Here is a 22,895-nt window from a genome sequence, read left to right as displayed (position 1 = left end):
AATTCTGTGTTATAAGACAGACTGGACTTCTCTTATATAGAGATTATACTTTCCTAGTTAGACTCAAATAAAGAAAGAAGATAACTACTAATAATACTTTCCTTGATTGCTAGGACTCTAAACATGGAAACCCTAAACATGGAAACCCTAAATACTAAACTGGTAACTTATATTAATATAGTATCTTGGCCGTTGGGCCCGTTATTGGGTTGGCCGTGAGGCCCATTGGTGGGATGGCCGCCATCAGTAAGTATATATAAGGGTTGATTTGTTTCCCAACATGACACTTACATGTGCCCTACTTAGCCAAATTTCACAGGTTCTCTTTAGCAATGTGGGACTATTTATGACATAATATGGTATTCAACAACTAAAAGAACAAGAAAGAAAGCCCCTCCAATCAATTGTTATTCACATATTAAGAACAACGTACTTTCTTCACCATCGTTCCATTCTATTTACATTACTTAAAGTGGGAACGCCTTCAAACTTATTTCTTACACGTCGTTTACTATCTTTGGCTTGCAGGTTACTACCGCGTCTGCCACTGTCAGGAAAATCTTATCAGGACCAATCATATCGATGAAATTCGATGCGTGGAGCTTCTCCAATACTGCTCGCCCGGGGTTGACTAAAACAAGCTGTGAAAGAACATGTTAATCAATATTTACGAAAAATATGTCATCTTCTTTATGCCAACACGATCCACGATAAATTAAAACTAGCTTCTAGTTTTTCGTTCGTCCGCCTACCAAAATGTAAAAAAGAAGCGATGAATTCTACTTTCATTAATTTCAAAATACCTCTATATTTCTTTTCTGTAGGCTCTTATACAATTCTTCAAGTGCGTGAACACCACTAGTATCGATGTCAGTAACAGCTACAAAATCACAAATATACGTATTTGGTAAAAGAATATTATATCATATGATCAAGAACATAACATCGAACATTAATACTTACGAGACATTTCTACGATCAAGAACTGCACTTTCAAAAAGTCATTTGCATTTATTTGTTCATCTTCATCAATCAACCACCTCAAGATCCTGCAAGAAAAACTTCCATTACTACGAAAAAGAGGTTCATTACCCTTCTCAAATATGTCCCTAATAACATGAACATAGGCGCAGTTTTCACCTTGTTTTTACACTAATAGGGACAAACATATGGGTTTCTGAGACACTACAAACATCCCAATATAATTTCAAGAATGACTTTTCACCGTCCCTAACGACAATATCTTTTTTAGTAGTAGACTAGTTAGCAGATGGATCCTTCTTTCGTTCCTACTTCTGAATAGAAGTTATATTATATATTTGATTTTTCATAAATCCATGTCCGAATATCGATTCAATTAGGACAAAGATATCGGTATAGGATTAAAAAATCCCACACAAGCGGGAAATTGCAAAAACGAGTATAGAGGATCATACCTCTCCTTAATATAATTGGAGTTGGAAAAGTAAATTGCGGAGTCCACCCTCACAATTAGAATGCCTGAAACCTTGATAGACTCCGGATATTGCTCAATATTCCTATATTCAGTCGTTCTTGGGATTTTACCAAGAACTTCAGTTCGGGGCCTCGTTACTTGCAGGAGGATTTTCGCGAAGGATATCAAGACCTGTTGTCATCAAAAATTCAAAATGTACAAACATTTGAAATGGAGATATATTCACTTCCACATATGAATAGGAAAGTTAAGTTTAATTGTATATTACCGCAACTAAAAGGCCTGTTTCGACAGAAGAAAAGACCACACCAAAAAAAGCTCCCATGCAAGTGACAAAATCAAATTTATCGATCTTGAAAATGAGAAGTATTGCATTGTAGTCTATTAGACTTAAGACAGCCGATATAATAATAGATGACAGAATGGCATTTGGCGTGTATTTGAAAAGCGGTGTTATTACTAAGAGAGTCAGGAGAACGACACACGACATTACGATGTTAGAGACAGCAGTTTTGCAGCCAGCCATGCAGTTTACTGCAGAGCGAGCGAAGCCACCTGAAAAAAAGAAACAGAATAACCCCACATGGACAAGAAAGTTAAGTCTCTTGACCAATAATATAGCATCTACTGTCAATCTACTCATTGCAATTTGCCAGTTGCTTTTCAGCGGAATATCCACAAATTTAACATGGTAGCTGATACGGGATAGGCGCAATGGTCATCCGTGCTTCACGTCACATAACAAAAAGAGTTAAGGTCAAACAAAGCTATACGAGACACGGAGCCTGCGTATAGTCCATATGGACAAAGTAAAGTCTCGGAAGTCATGAAAAGAAATAGATCTAGGGTATTTTCACTCGTTGTTTGTTGGTTTTGAGTTGGATATCCACAAACTAACAGAGAAGGTATTCCTAACAACTTATACTCTGGTTCTCATAAATGCAATTAATACACACAAATTTCTTATCCAAGATTTTTATCTGATTATAATAGAGAACTAGAGATACTTAAAATTGATCTAATCAGCGGGAAAATGAGTTAAACATAACAGACCACATAAAAAGAACGTGAAAATAACATCGAAGACATTTGTTATCTGGAACAGTTTTACCAAATACCCTCCCTCCCCCACCCCCACCCCACCCCACCAATCCATGCGTACCCTATTCCCCATAACCTATTGAGTGAGTCCGCGATCCAGTACCCCAAAATTAGTACCAGAATCTTTAGTCTTAGAGTTCAATAAGTGGGCAGTTTTATGGAGATAGGATGTCTGAGAGTAGGTGTATCTATTATAAATGCATCATAAAAACTATATATTATCTAGGAAAATAGTCCAAAACGTACTGCAACCTAAAATGGCGTATGGAAGAAGTATACCCCTAGCGTACCCCATATCACATGGTACTGGTACCACGTAGGCGAGCAATTCGCATACCAAGTATCATTGATTTGTAATATTCGACCATTGCAATTTGCAACACATCCATGGGAAACATTTATGATGTGGATTGTTTTCTTACCGGTAGTAACAAAACAGGATGTCATTGAACCCACAATATTCATTGTTCCTATTGCAACCATTTCTTTGTTTCCATCTAATTGATAGTCTTTCATTGCTGCAAATGTTCTTCCAATCGCTAAACCTTCCTAAAGAAATCCCAAAAAGAAAGAGATCAGAATACAAATGAATAAGGGCATTACTTCTTGATTATAGGTTTGGGTAAAATGGAATCTAAAATACGCTTACCGCTAATGAGACCATACCCGATATAACACCAATCCTAATACCTGCGGTGAGATATCGACCAGAGAAGTATAATTGTTTCACCGATGAAGTATTCACACCTTTCTTTATATATTTGACCTTCATATAGTAAAAGTATCATTAGTAAAAGCTCGTTCATATATTTACCTTTGAGTTCGAACAAGAAAGAGAAACTAGCAATTACGTACTATTTGAACATCGTGCTTGTCAACACGAGTTATATATACGAAAAATGTGGCGAGTATAACAGAGATCAGAGGCGCGATTGCAGGCACCCAGAAGAGTTTCTTATTCTTTTTTCCCTGTTTCCCATAGATTATGTCAGAATCAAGAAAATCTTAAACCCATAAAGTTTGAGATGGTTGAGAAGAAGAAACTCTTACGATGTGTTTTGTGAGGAGCAAGATAACCAAGAATGTTATACCTATTAGCATAGTCTGCCAATTCCACTGCAAATATGGTACAAGGGTAAATTAGTATTTTGACGTCACTCCGTATGCTAACTAGAAACTTGTCGGTCGGCTCTTGAGTGGGTCAGAGGGATTTCATGAGTCAGATAGAAAACAAGTGAAGTTCAGAGTGCTTACGCCGTGATGTACTGAACCCCACACGGAGTGCATGACTGAAACAATATCAGTCTTCTTTGTAAATTTCTTTATACCGAGAAATCCTTTAAGTTGTTGAAGAGCAATTGTGATTGCAGCGCCCGCCATAAACCCAATAATTGCAGCATGTGATAAGAATTCGATTAAGAATCCTAATCTGAAAGCAAAATTAATGAAATTTTTTTAATATTATGAAAACGTTGAGGTACAAAATCCGAATAAAGATAGACCAAACACAATATACACCTGAAAAACCCAAGTGCGAATTGAGTAAGACCAGCAAAAAAAGTAGCTGTAAATGCAAGTCTTTGATACTCATGTTTATGTTTGATTGGATCAATCTCGTCTTGGAGAAGAGTCCCTAACAAGATAGATACAACGGCTACTGGCCCAATAGCAATTTCCTTTGAACTCCCCATGAAGGCATATATCAACGGTGGAACAAAGCTCGAGTCTGTAACATTACTCAAACGACATGAGACAGTTATATATATATATATATATATATATGTATGAAGGTCCAATTAAGCTCAGAAAATGAAAGCGAGATATCGGTGAAGTATAAGAAAACTTACAGAGTCCATATTGAGGATCAAGATTAGCAAGCTTTGCATAAGCAATGTCTTGAGGAATACAAAGACTTGCAATGGTGAATCCTGCAATAAGATCACCTTTGAATTTTGAAAAATTGTAGTGTCTTCCCCACTGAAGAATTGGAAAGACGGCTTGGATTCCTAGGACAAGCTTTTTTGATTTTGATTGATTCTTGAAATGGCGTAAAGGGTCGTCCGAAAAGAAAGTTTCCTTGACCATTTCTTTAATTTCTTTCCACAGATTTTGCTTAGGTGGTACTCCCACCTTGTGAATGTATGACTCATCGACTATATGCCTCCGAGACGATATGTCAGTAACATATTTCTCCTTGTCATGCTCGTCATCGTTTGAATGGATCGAGTGACCCATCTGCAAGTAAAAAATGTATATATCAAAATGATCACTATGTACAAGCAACTATACGAAATAGGTCCAAGAAGCAACAATTTGGAAGAAAAAGAACAAACCAAGTCTACCTTTCAAGCAAGAACAATGCCTTCTCGAATGCAATCAATATCTCAAACAAACCACCAATCTTTAAGTTCACAAGACAATTAAGTTATTTGATGGAAGTTTTAGACAAGTTTTTTCTTATATAGGAACCCTCAAGCCAAGTCAAGTCATTTTACAAATACTGCTACAATTTCATCTTTCGATCACCAAAATTTTGAGCAATGTACAACATACATTTAAAAATTAAAGTTGACTAATTGATTATAGTATTTTCTCGGAATGTCGTATGATTGATTGAAAAACGTTTATATGACTCTTTCATCACCAACCGCTGTTTATGAATAAAAAAACTAATTTAATTCTTATGATTAAAGCTTAAGCCGAGAATTCTGAAAGAGAAACAGCATATGAAATCTAAAGAAAATACGATTGCGACTTCAAACTAGCACAATGGGAATGGATATGACAATGTCTAGGCAAAATCCATCTATTTCCATCTCTATTTTTCGCTTAACTTTCTTGCTTTCTGATTTCATGAAGCCAACTTTAACAGACATCTGTTCCATTTTCGTAGATGAAAGATCCGGCGAATCAACAGTCATTTCCGAGAATATTAAGAAAATGACAAAAATGAAAAGTCAAAGAGAATAATAGTACTATGTAGAATAGAAAACAATTTTGTATAACTGAACCATTCACACTTATTTGAACTAGCTCTTATTGCCTTAAATAAATAAATAAACAAATAATCTTTTGTAAACAATGCACTAAATTAAAAAGAATATGAACTTAACAATATCTCTAAACATTTTTGTAGTCCAAACATGCTTTAAGCCCCATAGGATGCTACATATTATATGTTCATGATGGGGGAAGTAGAAATTCATTATTATTTAATCCATTATACTACATATTCATGATGCAGGAACAAATGGACTTATGTCCCATAAGATGGCATTAAGGGTCTTTATATAGCCTTTAAGGCTCAAGATGTCTCTGAAGATGGCAGGTATATGGCTTAATCAGTTCATGATATACCTACAATTATGTTTTTCTGATGTATCTATGCCATGTAATGAGTGTAATTACTCTTGAAATCCATGTCAATAAAATAAGGTTGTAGACAATTTTCCCCGTTGTCAACAATCCTACGTCGGTGGTGAGACGGATTGTGCACCCCTCTTACGAGGTTAAGCACCCTTCCCTAGTGAGGCCTAAATGTGTCAAAGCGAACAATACTACTAGCAGCCTAGAAAACTGGTCCGCTTCATCCTATAATATTCCCAACATTTTACCACTATCAAGACATCGATTTAAAAGACATAAAGTAAAGAAGATAACTTGGTTAAAATATTGAACTAAAGAAACCAAAAATAATAATGAACTCATCATTTGAATGATATCATTAGTGAACTAAAAAAAACATGTAAAATTGCAGAAGAAATGCTGATTAAGTAATTGTATGATTACAATGAAAAATAAATGCCCTAGTAGGAAACCCAAAACGCAATTTGAAGAATTCAGTTGAATACATCATAATTAATAGATAATGAACTTGACTAACAATTAAATAGATAGCTATATCTATGATTAATCAAGGCCATTAACTTAATCTACAAGTGGGTTTATTATGTTAATTTGAATAAGAAAAATTGTGGAGAGAAAAATAGATGCAATAATGGAGATACTCTATTCACCTAGTTAGTTGAAAAGTCATTTGCTTGCTGAGAAACATCAATCCTTTTGATACAAATTGAAATCAATCTTCCTTAACTCAGAATCCATCTTTTAGAAACTAAACAAAGAATCAAAGATGTCAAACAAAGTCTGTAAAAACCCTAATGATCTCTCTCTCTCTCTTATAGTAGCTGGTATGTGTAGAGAATCCTATGGTAGTGAGAGCAAAGTCTAGTTTATCTGGGGAAAGTTGGTCAAAACTCTATAAAAGGTTAGGACTTGGGTTAAAAAGGATCAGTCAACTTTTTCTTAGTCTCCAACTATATTTTTTTAATTTACAACACATTGAGACAGCTTCGCAGTACTTTGCGACAACTTTGTAACGCTTTTGCGACGGTTTTAGAGCGTGTTGCTTTGCAACGCCTTGCAACCAGGGGCGCGGGAGAGGGGTGACATAGGTGCGGCGACACCGGACTTGTGACATAGGTGCGCCGGCATCGGGCTCCCTCAAACGACAAGAAAGAATCAAAGGATTTGTAACCCTCAAATAATTAATTTTAGTATAAATGTTTGAAAGACTAAACTATGACAAGAATTTAATTGTACCTCAATTGGTAAATGCATTATTTTACAAACTAGAGGTCAAGAGTTCAACTGTAGGGCCTCTCATATTTTTTTCGTTTTCCAAATTAGTTTATTATGAGTATAGCTTCTAGGCTAATAATTTATGAAATTCCAAAAGTAATTTGAACACCAAATACATAGTTAGTTATTACACTCACTCACATTCATCTAAAATATAACGAGGAAAAAGAAGTATGCAATCAATGTAGAAATTTTGTTTACTATGATAATATAAATAATTGTTTTTCGTTTTCTATTATCGTAGGGCCCGAGTGAAACTTCGCACCTGGCCTCGGTTTTCCTAGCAACGCCACTGCTTGCAACACTTTACAATAAATATTGGGGTTTTAACCAAACAAAATACAAATGTTTGAGTTTTTAACAAAAAAAAAAAAAGTACAAATTTTAAGTTTGGCCAGCGCTTTGGGGAAAGCTAAATAGTTTCCGGGGTGTGAAATTTTAAAGGGAATATGTAGAATTTTAGAGATTTTCCGGGGAAATAAATTTTAAGGGGATATAAAAAAAAACACTCCACCTCACCTCACTCTATCTCCACCTCACCTCACTCTCTCTCCACCTTACCTCACTCTCTCTCCACCTCACCTCTTTGTCTTCTCCGATTTGGTCGCCGGCCGGAAAATTTTCCGGCCGGCGATCAAGAAGAAAAAAAAAAAAAAATTCACTCTCTCTCTCTAGAAACTCCGGCGAAGGGGTTTCCCTTCGCCGGAGTTCCGGTCTGTTCTTCAACAGATCCGGTCTGTTGAAGAACAGACCGGACTGGTCTGTTGAAGAACAGACCGGACTGGTCTGTTGAGGAACTACATATGTGTTTAGGGGAAATGATGAGGAACTACATATGTGTTTAGGGTTTCTGAACAATCGTGACTGATAACACTCATACACCTCTGATTCTCCTTCTCACCACCCAATTAACCTTTTTTTTAATGATTTAGTAGTAACTGATAAAATGTGGTGAGAGAGATTCATACAATATGATACTCCATCAAATCATGATTCTAAGTATTAAATTTGGTGGATTAATGAATTAATTGTGAAGTAAATGGTAAGCAATCAAAGATGGGTTGGGTTCGGTTGGAGAAGAAGATGAGGAACTACATATGGGTTTAGGGTTTCTGAACTATATATGGGTTTAGGGTTTATTCCTCAAATGTTTTTTTTTAATTATCTGTTGGATAAACACAATCGATTGAAATGGGGAAGCATAACTAAGTGTCTGAGAGAAAGAACAATACACATTTTAGATTCATGTGGGATAATATTTTTTTAAGGGCCCATGGATATAGACCAAAATAATGTTCAAAAAGGGTTTAGGGTCCAATCTTATCGAAAAATGGATTTTTAGTCCTTTTACTCTTGGGTCTAAAAATCCTTACAATCTATACAACAATTCCATCTGTGTCCCAACATTTTCGCGAGATTTTAAATTGTGGGGTCGGACTGAAAATTCCAACGGCTTAATTAATCGTGAATTTGGGATAAATTATAGGAAACCGGATATTTCTGACCCTCAACTTTCTCTCTCATCCTTAAACAGTTTAAAAACAAAATCGAAACTTTCCCAAAACGAAACGTTTCGAAAAACCCTAACCTAAATCTTCGAAATGCCATCTCCCAAAAGCGAAGAAAACGTCGTTCTTCACCATCGTTCATAATCTTTCAAGCTTCCGATTCAGGTGAAACGTCGTACTTTTCATCGTTTTGGTAAAGGTTTTAGTGGAGATTTTTAGGGGTTTTTCTTGAATGTTTACGGTTTTTGGGGTTTAAGGTTTATTTTGTTCCATCGTTTTTGTGTAATGTTTTATGAATTATGAGTTATGTATAATGAATAATAGTTCTATGGTTTTGTAGGTCGATCATCTCATATAAAATTTACTTTTTTTTCGAAATCCTAAATTTTTTTATGAAACACAGACTTCTGTTTGACATTTAGACAATTTCCTTTTGTTAAATACTTATAATTTATTAACAATAACATGAAATTTGTTGTTGTACAGGAGTTTTAAATGGCACCGAAAACTAAAGGTATACCTAAAGCTTCCAAGGAATTAACACCAGTGAGAAAGAGTCCTTTAAGGAGGAAAGCTATTGTGGAAGAAGTTGTTGTAAAGAAGAAATCTAAAACTAAAGCATCATCAATTACTGAGGTAAATATTTGTGAAAAGTCTTATAAATTTCTGAAACTGTCATTAAATTATACCTTTTTATATAGGGTTATTTCCCTAATGGCCCCCCAACTTTGTGACCAGCTTCCCGCCTGGCCCCCTACTTTACGAAAAATACCCATATGGCCCCCTTCCGTTATTACACCGTTACTCTCTCTCCTCTATCTCATTTTCTCTCTCTACCACATCATCTCACCTCGCCCCGTCATCATCTTCTCCGGCAGGGTAGCCGGCCGATCAAATAAAAAAAAAAATTTCTCTCTCCTCTCTAGAATATTTTTTTTTTTAAATTTTCTCAGTTCCCTTCGCCGGAGTTTTAGAGAGAGAGGTGAGGAAATTAAAAAAAAAAAAAAAATTTAGAGAGAGAGAGGAGAGAGAAAATTACTTTTTTTTATTTGAAGATCGCCGGCCGAAAATTTGGCCGGCCGGCGACCCTGCCGGGGAAGATGATGACGGGGCGAGGTGAGATGATGTGGCAGAGAGAGAAAATGAGATAGAGGAGAGAGAGTAACGGTGTTATAACGGAAGGGGGCCATATGGACATTTCTCGTAAAGTAGGGGGCCAGGCGGGAAGCTGGTCACAAAGTTGGGGGCCATTAGGGAAATAACCCTTTTATATATAAAGTTTAAATAATTTATCATAAATGATGCATACTCTATGTCGCAGGTTGTCTATTGTTCGTAAATTATGTATACTTATCAGATTTGATGAGTAGTCTGTAAAAAATGACAGTGGAATTATCTTTCATGTATACAAAAATTAACTACAAAAACATGTTTTCATGATTGCAGATCCTGATGTAAATGTACCATGCACAACCATTGTGCTATTTGAGCATGTGGAAGAGAGGAATTATAGCTGTACTCCGAACTTTTCTTTGGGGATAGATGAAACAAATCCTAATGACTTCTCCGATATTATTTGAGTGGCCAAATCCTATTTGGATAGAGCTGAAAGTGAAGAAAAAGATGATGATTTTATGGAGCAAACTCCATAAACAGTTAAGAAGAAAAGAACAAAATCAAAAACTATGAAGGGTGGATAAGAGAAATCAGATGTTGCTGGTCAAACACCAAAACAAAATTCTCTAATTAAGAGGATAAAGGAAGCTCCAAGAACCAGAAAACATACTTAGATTATTTTCTGACATAAATTACTCGTTTTTTACGCTTACATGTAATTTATGTACCATAAATTATCGTTACATGTTGGAAAATGTTCATCTGAAATCCTGTATTTTATTATAAAGTATGTGATTTATAATAAATTATGTATACTTTATAATAAATAACACAAACTTTGTACGGCTGAAAAGAAATTTTATTCAACAATAATCTGTTTTTAATTGGAAATGAAAATAACTTAGTAGACACGGTAACTGAAAAATTTAACTCAAATATTAACCCTACATGTGGTGCCGTTGTGGTAGGCAGGTTGCTTACACCTACCACAAATCCTCAATCTCCTTGGATATTAATGGGGTTGCCTGTGCAAAATTCCAAGTAGCGGCACTATCGTACTTTGTTTCGTAGTCTTAACTTGATGTGATGATTCTGTAGGAAATTCCATCAGTGCTGGTTTACTACAAGAAAAAAAACAATGAACAAATTATCCATAATTTTTTATAAACTTCAACATGTGTTGGAGATAAATTGTATTTTAGTTTGAATTACAGTGACACTGTAATATAACATAAACATGTGTAATTTGCTATAAATTACGTGTATTATTTTGGAAATTACGCAATATGTACACACTGTTACAGAATAATTGTATGAAATCTTTATTAGTTCAAATGTGTAAATCGCAAAAAAGTACCTATAATTGTTCGTAAACTACACGATGTTTACATTCTGTTACGAAAACATTTTAAGAAATCTTATCTGGTGAAAACGTGTGATGTTCAATACTTTGGTATAAAGTATGTATTGTTTATAATCTCTGGTTCAGTAGTGGTACGGTAACCGGATCTGATGTCAAAAAATATTTGAATAGTCAACATTTGTAACAAAATTCTATTGAAAACTAATTTAATACATGAAGATAAACATCACAAATTCGAAGTTAATGAATTACTAAACAAGGATTTGAGATTAATATGCTAAATCTGTTATGAATATGTTTAGAGAGAGAAAATCATGTATTATGATGAAAGTAGGTAAAAAATGATACAGAGATGAAACCGATGATGATAAAATCTGTAAGTATACATTGAAGATGAAGATTAAAAACAATGTTAAATCTGTTACTGTAACTTGAGAAACAAATAGTAGATCTTGACAATGGTACGAACAGAGACTTTGAAACTGTAAATCCTGATAAACGATGGAAGTTTCAGGCTCTAATGAAGATGAAGCAAATTTCTGAGATTCAAAAATGGAGGTTTATTAGATGATTCGGTTTTAGAGAGATAAAGATAAACAGGTTTCCGTTATAGTGAATAATGAAGATAATGGTTACTTTGAATAGAATCGTGATTGGAGAGAGAAGGTAGGAGATTAAATAGGAAATAGAAATATGGAATTTTGAAGAAAAATAGGTTTTTATATATAAGGAAGTTTAGTTTAGGTATTAAGATTTAATATGTACTATAGGGATTAGTGTTTTCTCTCGAGATGGATACAAATGGACTAGATATCCATTTACATTAATATTTTGGTTTTGAAACCCTTTATAGAATTAGAGAGGACTAAATGTCTTATTAGGACCCGTTTTTTGAGTTATAAGCTCAAAAATTCTTTTTTTAATCTAACCTGGTTCTTGATTTTTTTCTAAAAGCAAAAAATTTACGCTATATATTTATTAGTGAAAAAGCCTCATATTTTTTTTTCGCGATGCATCCCAAAATTCTCAACCATGCAACTGTATTCATCATGTCCTCTTACTCATCTGTTTTGACGAATAACAAGCAAACCAAAAAAAACAATCACATAAACACAAAAGATTTTTGTGATTCTGTTAGTGAAAATCCATTCGACGACGAACAATGGCGCAATGATTTTTAATATTAATAAATAACAAGATTACAAAGATTGCTCAATCATTTTAGTATTTGTAGCTCACTGTAATCCTAGTACTCAGCTGATTCTAACTCTGTCTCCAAAATCAAATTTAAATAACCCTTTGACATTAGTAACTGACTTTAGAGAGAGATAAAAAGAAAATAGAGAATCAGAGGCAGTGGTGTTGCATGCCAGTGGTGGTAAGAGAAGAGGATGACGTAGAATTTTTTTCAAAAGTTGCCGGTGATGGAAAGTTGCAGCGACTTTGCCGGAACGGAGAGAAAAAAAGGTGGTTGGTGTTTGGGATAGGAGGGACTAACGGTTAGTTTTTTCGGTTTTGGCTCGAGCTGAAGCCGAACCAATAAGTGGCGGTTTGACTAAATCGTCAGCCAAACACGAGCCGATTATTCACCCGACCGACGTAGTTCGACCCGATTTGGTTCGGCTTGGTTGGGTTTGATTGATGGTTTAACCGAGCAAAATTTATAGAAAATGTTAAAATAATGTTATCCATTTCATTGCATAAAGATTAATAAATTACTTATGTGATTCTTCACCGTGTTCACATTGCATAATACAGAGAATAAAAATTAAAAATCCATCATATTTTCTACCATTACAAATAGAAAAAAAATAAATTTGTTAATATGCATGAATAACCTACGATACTAAGTTACAATGGACTCGTGAAAACTTGATTATGATTTTATTTCTAACTTTTCTCCTTTGGATTTTAACACTTTTAAAATTTATTAAATTATAATTAGCTTAAGGTAACAAGAATAATTCGGAATTTAGTACTAAAATAATATTTCTTACTCTTTACTCTATATATAATATTTCATCGTGATAAAACTTTTAGAGTTCGGCCCGTTAGATTTAGGTGGTTTCTAAAAACCTAAGCCGAGACCAAACAAAACCGGTTTGGATTGCTCGGTTTTCTGGCCGAACCAAATCGAACCAAAAACTGATCCGTCCGGACGTTCGGGTTCGACTTGGTTTGGCCATTTGGTCGGTTTTTTGCTCACCCCTTTGGGGTAAATAAGAACTTAGAAACTATAACCTTTTCAATTTCAATATTTCAACAAGAAAAAGAAAACGTTTCAACAAAAAAAAACAAGAAAAAGAAAACCTTTTTCAATTTCAATCTACACCAGATGGGAGAGGAAGAACAGAGAGAGGTGAAGGATGAACAATCGAGGCCTAATCCAAACCCTAACTCTATGACCACAGCTCAGTTCCTCTCATGGAAGCAACACAAGGTATTATTTTTTCTCCGTTCTTCATATATTAATTTAGGGTTTTGGTATGATATACTTTTTCCTACTCGCGAACTCATCTGATATCTTGATTTTTTTTAGGGTTCTGTTTGATAATTATTGTTTACTTACTAATTATAACATTGAATTCGAAAACCTAGTTTCCCAAGAACTATTATCTTCTTTAACAGAAGGAACTAGAGCTAATAGCTAATGCCAGATACATTAATACTTGAACTAAGAAGGAGAGAAGTCGAGAACGGTTTAGATGTGAAATGTGAATTGGATTTGAGCTTACCCAAGTCAGATTTTCAACTTTATGCTTTTTTCTTAGAAGCTGACTTGTCGAATTCTCAATCATGAAAAACTTCTGTTTCGATCTATTTTGAACCCAATTGAGTCAGACTTCTTCTTTTAATTGATAGATATATGGGTTTTTAACCAAAAATTTCTTCTTTCAATTGATAGATATATGTATATCCAATGTTATCAAAATCGGTCGATTAACGACTCAGATCCGACGATCTGAGTCGGATTGGACCTAAATCGATCTGATTCAAGAGAAAATCGGATCTAGGGTAAAATCGGAGGATTCAAAAATCAAATCGTACTTAAATCTTGAATCCTGGGATTTAGAGTGAATCCCACGATTCTGATTTGGGCGAAAAACAGGTAAGATTTTATGATTTTGATTCATGTTAGGACTTAGGTGAGAAATCTTAGGGTTTTAAAGAAAAGGAAACTTGTTAAAAAAGAAGTTTTTTTCACTATATATTCTGATTTCTAGAGAAAAGAATTTACAAAAGATTAAGAAAGAAAAAAAGAAGATTGAAGTTTCTTGAATCCAACTTACTAAGGTAATTTTATGTTTTCTTGTTCTTCATCTTCTCCCTCCTGATTTCTTTTTGAATATACTTCAATCTTGTTAAGACTAAAAAAGTGGTTTCTTCCTGATTCATCTTCTTATGGTTTCTTACTTGATTCTTCATCTTCTTCATTGTACTTGTTAAGACCAATATTGTCAAGTCGTATATCTTAGGTCGAATCGTTTTCCAATTTTATGAATCGTATCGTAGATTCAAATCGAAAATCGTTAGATTTATTTCTACATATATATATATATATATTGGAATATTATATATAATGTGTATTTATATTATTTATCATATGTGATTCCATATATTTATATATGTATGATTATAATAGTTTAAACTCAAAATATACTAATATGAAACTAAAAACTACTTCCTCGAGAACATAATAACTACTCTAAAAATCTAGATATGTATAAAATTCATTTTAAAGAAATGGTAAGCGTTGCTTATCATTCTTCGTTGCCATTATCAAGATCAAGAGCATCCAAGTCTTCATTATGTTCATCATTATCCGACTCTAAAGATTCATCCTCATCAATAAGCTCCATCTTTTGGTTTTTTCCTTTGGTAGACCTTGTTAAATTTCTTGGTCCTACAACAAAAATAATACATATACTATCAACTTTTTTGTCGATGGTAACAAAGTTTCATATTAATTTTTTTTTAAAACTTACGTCGACGTCTTCAAAGTTTTCTCCTTCCTGCTCAACAAAACAATCTCCAATATTCAACCAATTTGTTTCTTCAGGAAGTATTGGACTCTCTTTCTCCGTTATCCACTCATAATCCGATTCCATGTCTGATAATGAGATAGGATCTGTCCCTTGTTTTCTTTTTCCATTTCGTACTTCGAGTTGAAAATTGTACTTCACAAAGACAAGAGCGTTCAAGCGTTTCTGTTCCAACCTATTTCTTTTCTTTGTGTATCTACAGTGACATGTGAATAGAAAAAAGATGTTAAATTTTTAGTCACAATATAGACTAATAAATACGTAATCAAGCATTATGAATTTCTATTACTTGTTCAAATGTGCTTCAGTTTTGTTCGCACCCAGTAGCACTGCAAGTTAAGCTCAAGATTCTAATGCCAATCGTTGTAATCCTGGGCAATGATCGCCATAACTTTCCCACCATAAAGCTATATATGAAAGCAAAATTAAATGTCAAAAAAAAAAAAAATGATATTCACTTTAAAAGTAGTGACAAAAATTTACAAGTTGGTTACTTGGTTGCCTTGAAGTTCTCGAAAGCCTTGCCATTTCTCTTCCAAATGACCCCTCTGCTTTTGAGAATTTGTCAATTTGTGAATCAATTATTATTCTTTCCTTTGAAGTTGGAAACATTCTTTCAATAGTATCATATAAGCCATCTCTAATCTCTTGGTCTGGATTGAAATCATCACTATAATGAAATTTTGGATTAAGAAAATGTGCTGCAGCATGCAACGGTCTATGGAGTTGAAGATTCCAACGCTCTTCAATTATTTCCCACACATTGTTGTATCTTGATCTCACTTTTCCTAGATTTTGCTCTATTTTCTCTTTAGCTCTATCCATAGCTTCATAAATATAACCAATTGAAGGCCTATCATCAGAATCGACAAGGCGTAAAATTTTCACTAATGGAGATGTACATTTAATTGAAAATTGTACTCCTGGCCAGAAACTCTTATCTACTAACACGATATCTCTTACCTCAATTCCTTCACTCTTCTTTGAAAAAGGACTCTTCTCCCACTCCGGCGAGGTAAGAGATATCGTGTTAGCAGATAAGAGTTTCTGGATAGGAGTACAATTTTCAGTTAACTGTACATCTCCATTAGTGAAAGTTTTACGCCTTCTTGATTCTGATGATAGGCCTTCAATTGGTTACATTTATGAAGCTATGGACAGAGCTTAAGAGAAAATAAAACAAAATCTAGGAAAAGTGAGATCAAGATACAAAAATGTGTGGGAAATAATTGATGAGCGTTGGAATCTTCAACTCCATAAACCGTTGCATGATGCAGCATATTTTCTTAATCCAAAATTTCATTATAGTGATGATTTCAATCCAGACCAAGAGATTAGAGATGTCTTATATGATACCATTGAAAGAATGTTTCCAACTTCAAAGGAAAGAAGAATAGTTGATTCACAAATTTACAAATTCTCAAAAGCAGAGGGGTCATTGGAAGAGAAATGGCAAGGCTTTCGAGAACTTCAAGGCAACCAGGTAACCAACTTGTAAACTTTTGTCACTACTTTCAAAGTGAATATCATTTTTTGTGACTTTTAATTTTGAATCTTGAGCTTAACTTGCAGTGCTGCTGGGTGCCAACGAAACTGGAGCACATTTGAAAAGTAATAGAAATTCATAATGCTTGATTACGTATTTATTAGTCTATATTGTGACTAAAAATCTTTTTCTATTCACATGTGATTGTTGATACACACAAAGAAACAAAATAGGTTGGAACAGAAACGCTTGAACGCTCTTGTCTTTGTAAAGTACAATCTTCAACTTGAAGTACGAAATGGAAAAAGAGAACAAGGGACAGATCCTATCTCATTATCAGACATGGAATCGGATAATGAGTGGATAACGGAGAAAGAGAGTCCAGTACTTCCTGAAGAAACAAATTGGTTGAGTATTGGACATTGTTTTGTTGAGCAGGAAGGAGAAACACTTTGAAAACGTCGACGTAAGTTAAAAATAAATTAATATGAAACTTTGTTTCCATCGACAAAAAAGCTGATGGTACATGTATTATTTTTGTTGTAGGAGCAAGAAATTTAACAAGGTCTACCAAAGGAAAAAAACAAAGAGATGGAGCTTATTGATGAGGATGAATTTTCAGAGTCAGATAATGGTGAACATAATGAAGACTTGGATGCTCTTGATCTTCTGAGTCAGATAATGATGAACATAATGAAGACTTGGATGCCTTCGATAATGGCAACGAAGAATGACAAGCAACGCTTAGCATTTTTTTTAAATGAATTTTATATATCATAGATTTTTAAAGTAGTTATTATGTTCTCGAGGAAGTAGTTTCAAAGTAGTATATTTTGAGTTTAAACTATTATAAATTTATAATAAATGAAAATTTATATCATACATATGTAAATATATGGATGCACATATGATAAATAATATAAATACACATTATATATAATATTCAAATATATATGTAAGTAGAAATAAATCTTACGATTTTCGATTTGAATCTACGATACGATTCATAAAAACGATTTGACCTAAGATATTCGACTTGACAACATTGTGTATATCCTCCGACATATCTAATGTCAATGAGTCAGACTCAAAAACCGATATTTAGGTAAAAACAAGCACCCTGAAAATATCGTGTTATGAACAAATGTCACATTCACTTAGTTTGTGTCAAGGTTACCTGGTACGCGGATCGCTCCGGTACGTGGTACGGGTACCGGTACGCGGATCGTTACCATGTGAGTAACGGGTACGCTAGGGGTACACTTCTCCGGTACGCCATTTTCGAGTTCAGTACGTTTTGGACTATTTTTCATAGACAATAAGTACTCTCTATGATGCATTTATAATAGATACACCTACTCTTAGACATCTTTTCTCCATCAAACTTACAATCTAACAAGCCAATTAAAGTTCTTGTGGTTTAACTACCCAATCAGTGGAATTTATAGTTTTCTACAAAGATTTTAGGTTAATTAAGACTAAAAATTGCGGTACACTAATTGTGGGGTACTGGATCGCGAACCCACCCAAAAGGGTACGAAATTCGGGTACGGTGAATCGGGTACGCGGTACGTAGGGTGGAGGAGAGTATCTGGTAACCTTGGTTTGTGTTTGATAGTCCTTCATTTTCGCGGACTCTTTTTTGGAACAAATTTCTTTGCTATCAAACATAACCTTAAGTTGCATTGCTGATTTGCTGGTATTGTATTAATACTATTATATCGTTAAAGGAAAACCGAGTTAATGGTTTAAACTCGTAGATCTTCAGTATTTCCTATATTCCGTTTGATGGCATATAAAAGAAATTATTACAACACAATCATAAATAATTTGATTGGAAATCACTTATTAAACCTGTTAAAATTAAGTAACGTTTCTCGGAAATCTAAAACTCGACTTCTACCCTCCTAAACAGATTTAGACATGAAGGAATTTCTCTCTAGTTTTTGGCGATTATACATGTGTAAACAGAAAACTCTTCATCGATCTTGTGCAAGTTGGTTTATAGTGGGCCTGTGTTTCTTAATTAGAATCACTATAAAGTGATTAGTCTAAATTTGGTTGATGGTTTTGCAGGTTGCTGATGTATCGGCTAGAAAAGAAGAAGCTGCGAGAAAGCGTACGGAAGATATAATTGCAGGGACAGTGCCAATGAACGGACGGGAACTATTCTTGCACGAGCCTTGGGTTTTTGACAACACTCGTTATTAAGCTAGGTTAGCATATGTATTTCCTATATATGATTTAAGAGTTGGGAAGTATTTCCATTTACCTGGATATTGTAGTTCTTTAATGGCTTCAAGATATACATCTTCGGAGTAATTCGAGTTCTAAAATGTTTGACTACGAAGTGAAAATCGTAATGTTCTCTTCTCTGCAGATACTAGGGTTTGAATCTTATTGTTCAAAGAAAAATATGCATAGGTACTAGTGATCGATTGATAACATTAGCTCAATAATATATCCTAGATTTTTTATATGTGAAACTTTGAGTTGTTATAATTATCGTAGAGTTTGTAAAAACCCAGACAAGATTTGTCCAATTTAACTCGGACTGGTAGAGATTGTGAATCTGTTTATGGTGGGTGGATTCCGAGCCACTTGGGTTTAACTCTGGTACTATTTTCGACAGGTACCAACCCATTTGTTGCACATTTGATCGACTTTATATAAGTTTTTGTCTATCAATCCTTTCTCTTTATATAAGTCTTTATATTTCTTCACTTACTTTTCCTGTCTCTCTTTATTTTGTTGGAAGTTATGGCACCAACCCTTCCCATATAGCCCGTAATAGAGGTGCCTCTAAAGATTCTGTTACTTACCAACGCTCTTGTCAAGATTCTGTTACTTACCAACGCTCTTGACCATAGTCAATTGGTTTGACTTTAAAATTGGAATAACTGTTCTTGTTCTGGTTTTTTTTCTTACACCCATCCTTAAAAGAATGAGGAAGAAGTTGGCCAAGGGAAGAAGAGTGATGACAGGAAGAATCGGAAAAAAAACTGCGGAAGAGCAATGAAATGGAAACAAATAAGAAAGAAAACTTGAAAGAAAGAAATTTCTCATGTGACATTTGCCTCGGCTCCTATGAACTCGTGGGTTATGGGATTAGAGATTCATGCATAGGGATGGGAGCCTGCTACCCGACCCGGAACACCGGTCTGATGGCCTAATGGGCCAACCCGAAGCCAGTGACAGGTTATGTCTGCCTGGCCCGCCTGTAACTAACGGACGAGCTCACTAGGAATAACGTTAACCGAGCACGAAAGTAACTTTTTGATGCTATATCTACAGTTTCGAGGTTAAATGGTAATTTTTTTTTTGTTGAACTATCCTTACATTAATTAATATAAACGTTATTACAATATTTATTAACTAAAATACAGGGAATATTACACCACTTTTTACTTCTATTCTTCTTTCTCGCCCATTTAGCTAGCTTGTCTTCATTCGAGTTGAGCTCTCTTCTAGTGTAATTGAATTGAACTCCATTAAAATTTCTTCTGATTTCTCGAATTTTCTTGATATGAATCAAGGATTGCTAGTGAACTGTATGCTTTCTATTCCGGATGTGCTTGATGAGATTCATGTTGTCGCTTTCTATTATTATTGATTTGTGATTCTGTTCTTTAGCCCATTCCATGCCATATAAAATGGCCATTGGTTCACATTCCTCACTGTTTCTTGCCCTCGAGGTTTTCACTTGAGCTTTGATAAATTTCGAGTCTGCATTGTGAGCTATTAAACTGATTCCCGTATTGGATGTTACATTCACAAAAGATGCATCAACGTTAATCTTAATGAAATGTTCGGTAGGAGGTTGCCACTTATCAGTGGGTTTATGATTGATTTTTTTCAGGTTTTTTGTTTGTTTTTGGGAATGTTTGTAATTTGTTAAGGCTTGAAGGCAACCTTTTTGTAGCTTTGTTCATTTTCCTTCTTATTGGACAGAAATGTTCTATGTAGCATCAATGAAGTCAAAATTTCTATCTGATTTATCTTTCGAATTATACTGTGAGGTGTTTGTATCTGTTACTCGGACTGCCCGAAATTCTGAAAGCTCATTGTAGTTAAGTGCCCGTGGCAAGCTTTGAGCAAGATATTTCTACTCATTCCCGAGTTAAGTGCCCGTGGCAAGCTTTGAGCAAGATATTTCTACTCATGCCCGAGTTAAGTGCCCGTGGCAAGCTTTGGGCAAGATATTTCTACTCATGCCCGACCCTAGCCCGCTCGTACAGTCTAGTGATTTTCGCATTTTGTTACGCGGAATGCCTGCCTGGGGTCTAAGGTAACCATGGATACATGAGCCCAGTCCGTTTCCCACTCCTTTTCATGCATGTTGGAATATATATAGTTTTCCTTTCCTAGCAAGTGGCCAAGTAGGGATTTCTCTTTGATGACTTCATAGGTATTAGGTAGATGATTTAGTTTAGTGCTAACCCAAAATTGGACACTAAATCAAATAACCATTCCTTAATAAATTTCATAAGATCGGATCAGACACTAACAATATACATATATTTATGTATCAAGTATGTCGTAAAATTGACAATATATATATATACAAAAATGGCTACTTCATTGACTCGGATTATCAAAATCACATGAGAACAAAGTCATCCATTGTTTCTCAAAAAAAAAAAAAGTCATCCATAGGGTTAATTATAGAAGCCATTGACAATATCTATATTAAGAAGTCATGGTCAAAGGAAACTTCATAAATTTATCTTGTAAGTATAGTCTTTAAAACAAACCTACCTCTTGAAGCATTTTAAAGTATTTAGTAAATTTGTCATGGTCAGATGAAATTTCTGTGAAGAAACAACAATATAATAGGAATGAGAAGAACTTAAAGCTTGAGTCAAGCTTTAGAATATTAAGAGATGTATTATTTGGGTATACTTCAGGATAATCTTAATATGTGGGACTATGTCTAATCAATAAATGTTGTAAACAGATTTAAAAATTAGTTAATTTTTTATATGAAAGAATATATATTCTTTTCATTCCGTTTATTTTATTCAATAATATTGGACATGATTACGGTTAATCATGAGGAGGGATATAAATATTTGGGTTTATAATCCTAAATTTAACTCTTAATAGTACATTCAATCCATCACATTATTAAAGAGGACTTTTAATCCACCGAAAAAGTATTAATAGGAACTTAGTCCAAAACATTTAGAAAACACAAATCCCTATCATGCTTTCTTCTAATACCCTAAATTACCTTATACTATATAAGAGTTTAAAATATACCTTTTTAAAAGCAATCTCTCAAAATATCTCTAATCTCTTTCATATTAATCCCCCATGAGCCCTAGCCAAAACTGTTCATTTAGCAATTGACCCCTAGTTATTTAGTGATATTAGGATTACACTCCCAAAATAGAAATGTGCATGACGTTGGCTCTTATTCTCGATTTTTCTGTTAAATATCAGTTAAGTAGTTCTCGTGCCAACCACATGCGTGACTTATGACAAATATACCCTTCATAAAATATTTTGGTTACTTAGACATTGACCCCCAACTATTTACTCATATTAGGCCCCCAAAACAAAAATACTTAGGGTTAACTCTCATTCTTGATTTTTTTCGTCAAATACCAATTAAATAGTTCGCGTGCATTTTCGTATTCCTCTTATTTCTATAGGTTTTCAGAGATAGTTTTTATGATTGGTCCATGAACCCAAAGTTAGTTTGAGATCCCGATCCAAATAAGACAGAAATAATAAGAAAAATATGTTATCTGGATTCTGAGGCGGTTCGACCCATCTGGCTAGATATATTAGATAGACAAAGGGTTACCCCAGTATCTGGTCGTCCACGTACTAAGTCTGGTTGATTAGAGTGATGAGAGTCAATCCCAGACATTTGAGGATGTAGTCTTAAAATTGCTAAATAACTGGGGGTCAATGTCTAAATAACCTAAATATTTCATGAAGGGTATTTTTGTTATAAATCGCACGTGCGGTTGGCACACGAACTACTTAACTGATATTTAACGGAAAAATCGAAAATGAGAGTCAACATCATACACATTTTCATTTTGGAGTGTAGTCCTAATATCGCTAAATAACTGGGGTCAATTACTAAATAACCGAGAATGGAATTAGAAATCAAGCAAAAAAAAGTACTAAATGTTCACAATTAGCATCACTTAAGTACTCAAAAGAT

The 22,895-nt window shown here is 34.4% G+C and overlaps 2 protein-coding genes across 4 annotated transcripts; one reads left to right on the top strand and one right to left on the bottom strand.

The window, feature by feature from the left end:
• Positions 1-325: 325 nt before the first annotated feature.
• LOC147565072 (sulfate transporter 1.3-like) lies at positions 326-6,834 on the bottom strand. 2 transcript variants are annotated; one of them, XM_086651524.1, is made up of 13 exons: positions 6,574-6,834; positions 4,405-4,792; positions 4,076-4,283; positions 3,812-3,986; positions 3,608-3,673; positions 3,413-3,526; positions 3,207-3,323; positions 2,980-3,106; positions 1,725-2,011; positions 1,437-1,627; positions 964-1,049; positions 804-880; positions 326-641 (listed from the first exon to the last, which is right to left on the bottom strand). In XM_086651524.1, the coding sequence occupies exons 2-13, from the start codon at positions 4,790-4,792 to the stop codon at positions 498-500; spliced, it is 1,980 nt and encodes a 659-aa protein (XP_086507650.1). In that variant the 5' UTR covers positions 6,574-6,834; the 3' UTR covers positions 326-497. The 2 variants fall into 2 exon arrangements, with proteins under 2 accessions (XP_086507650.1, XP_086507651.1); XM_086651525.1 differs by having other exon boundaries at positions 4,900-6,809.
• Positions 6,835-13,436: 6,602 nt separating this feature from the next.
• LOC147565071 (zinc finger CCCH domain protein) lies at positions 13,437-19,402 on the top strand. 2 transcript variants are annotated; one of them, XM_086651523.1, is made up of 3 exons: positions 13,437-13,625; positions 18,791-18,930; positions 19,347-19,402. In XM_086651523.1, exons 1-2 carry the CDS (start codon positions 13,521-13,523, stop codon positions 18,923-18,925), a joined length of 240 nt encoding a protein of 79 aa, XP_086507649.1. In that variant the 5' UTR covers positions 13,437-13,520; the 3' UTR covers positions 18,926-18,930; positions 19,347-19,402. The 2 variants fall into 2 exon arrangements, with proteins under 2 accessions (XP_086507649.1, XP_086507648.1); XM_086651522.1 differs by lacking the exon at positions 19,347-19,402 and having other exon boundaries at positions 18,791-19,190.
• The last annotated feature ends 3,493 nt before the right edge of the window (positions 19,403-22,895 follow it).

The sequence above is a fragment of the Eschscholzia californica genome, unplaced genomic scaffold (assembly GCF_041429995.1).
Source record: "Eschscholzia californica isolate CP2 unplaced genomic scaffold, dmEscCali1.0.p SCAF_1, whole genome shotgun sequence".
NCBI classification, from domain to species: Eukaryota; Viridiplantae; Streptophyta; class Magnoliopsida; order Ranunculales; family Papaveraceae; genus Eschscholzia; species Eschscholzia californica.
Note: the sequence above shows the minus strand (reverse complement) of the source record. Positions and strands in the feature narration are given on the sequence as shown.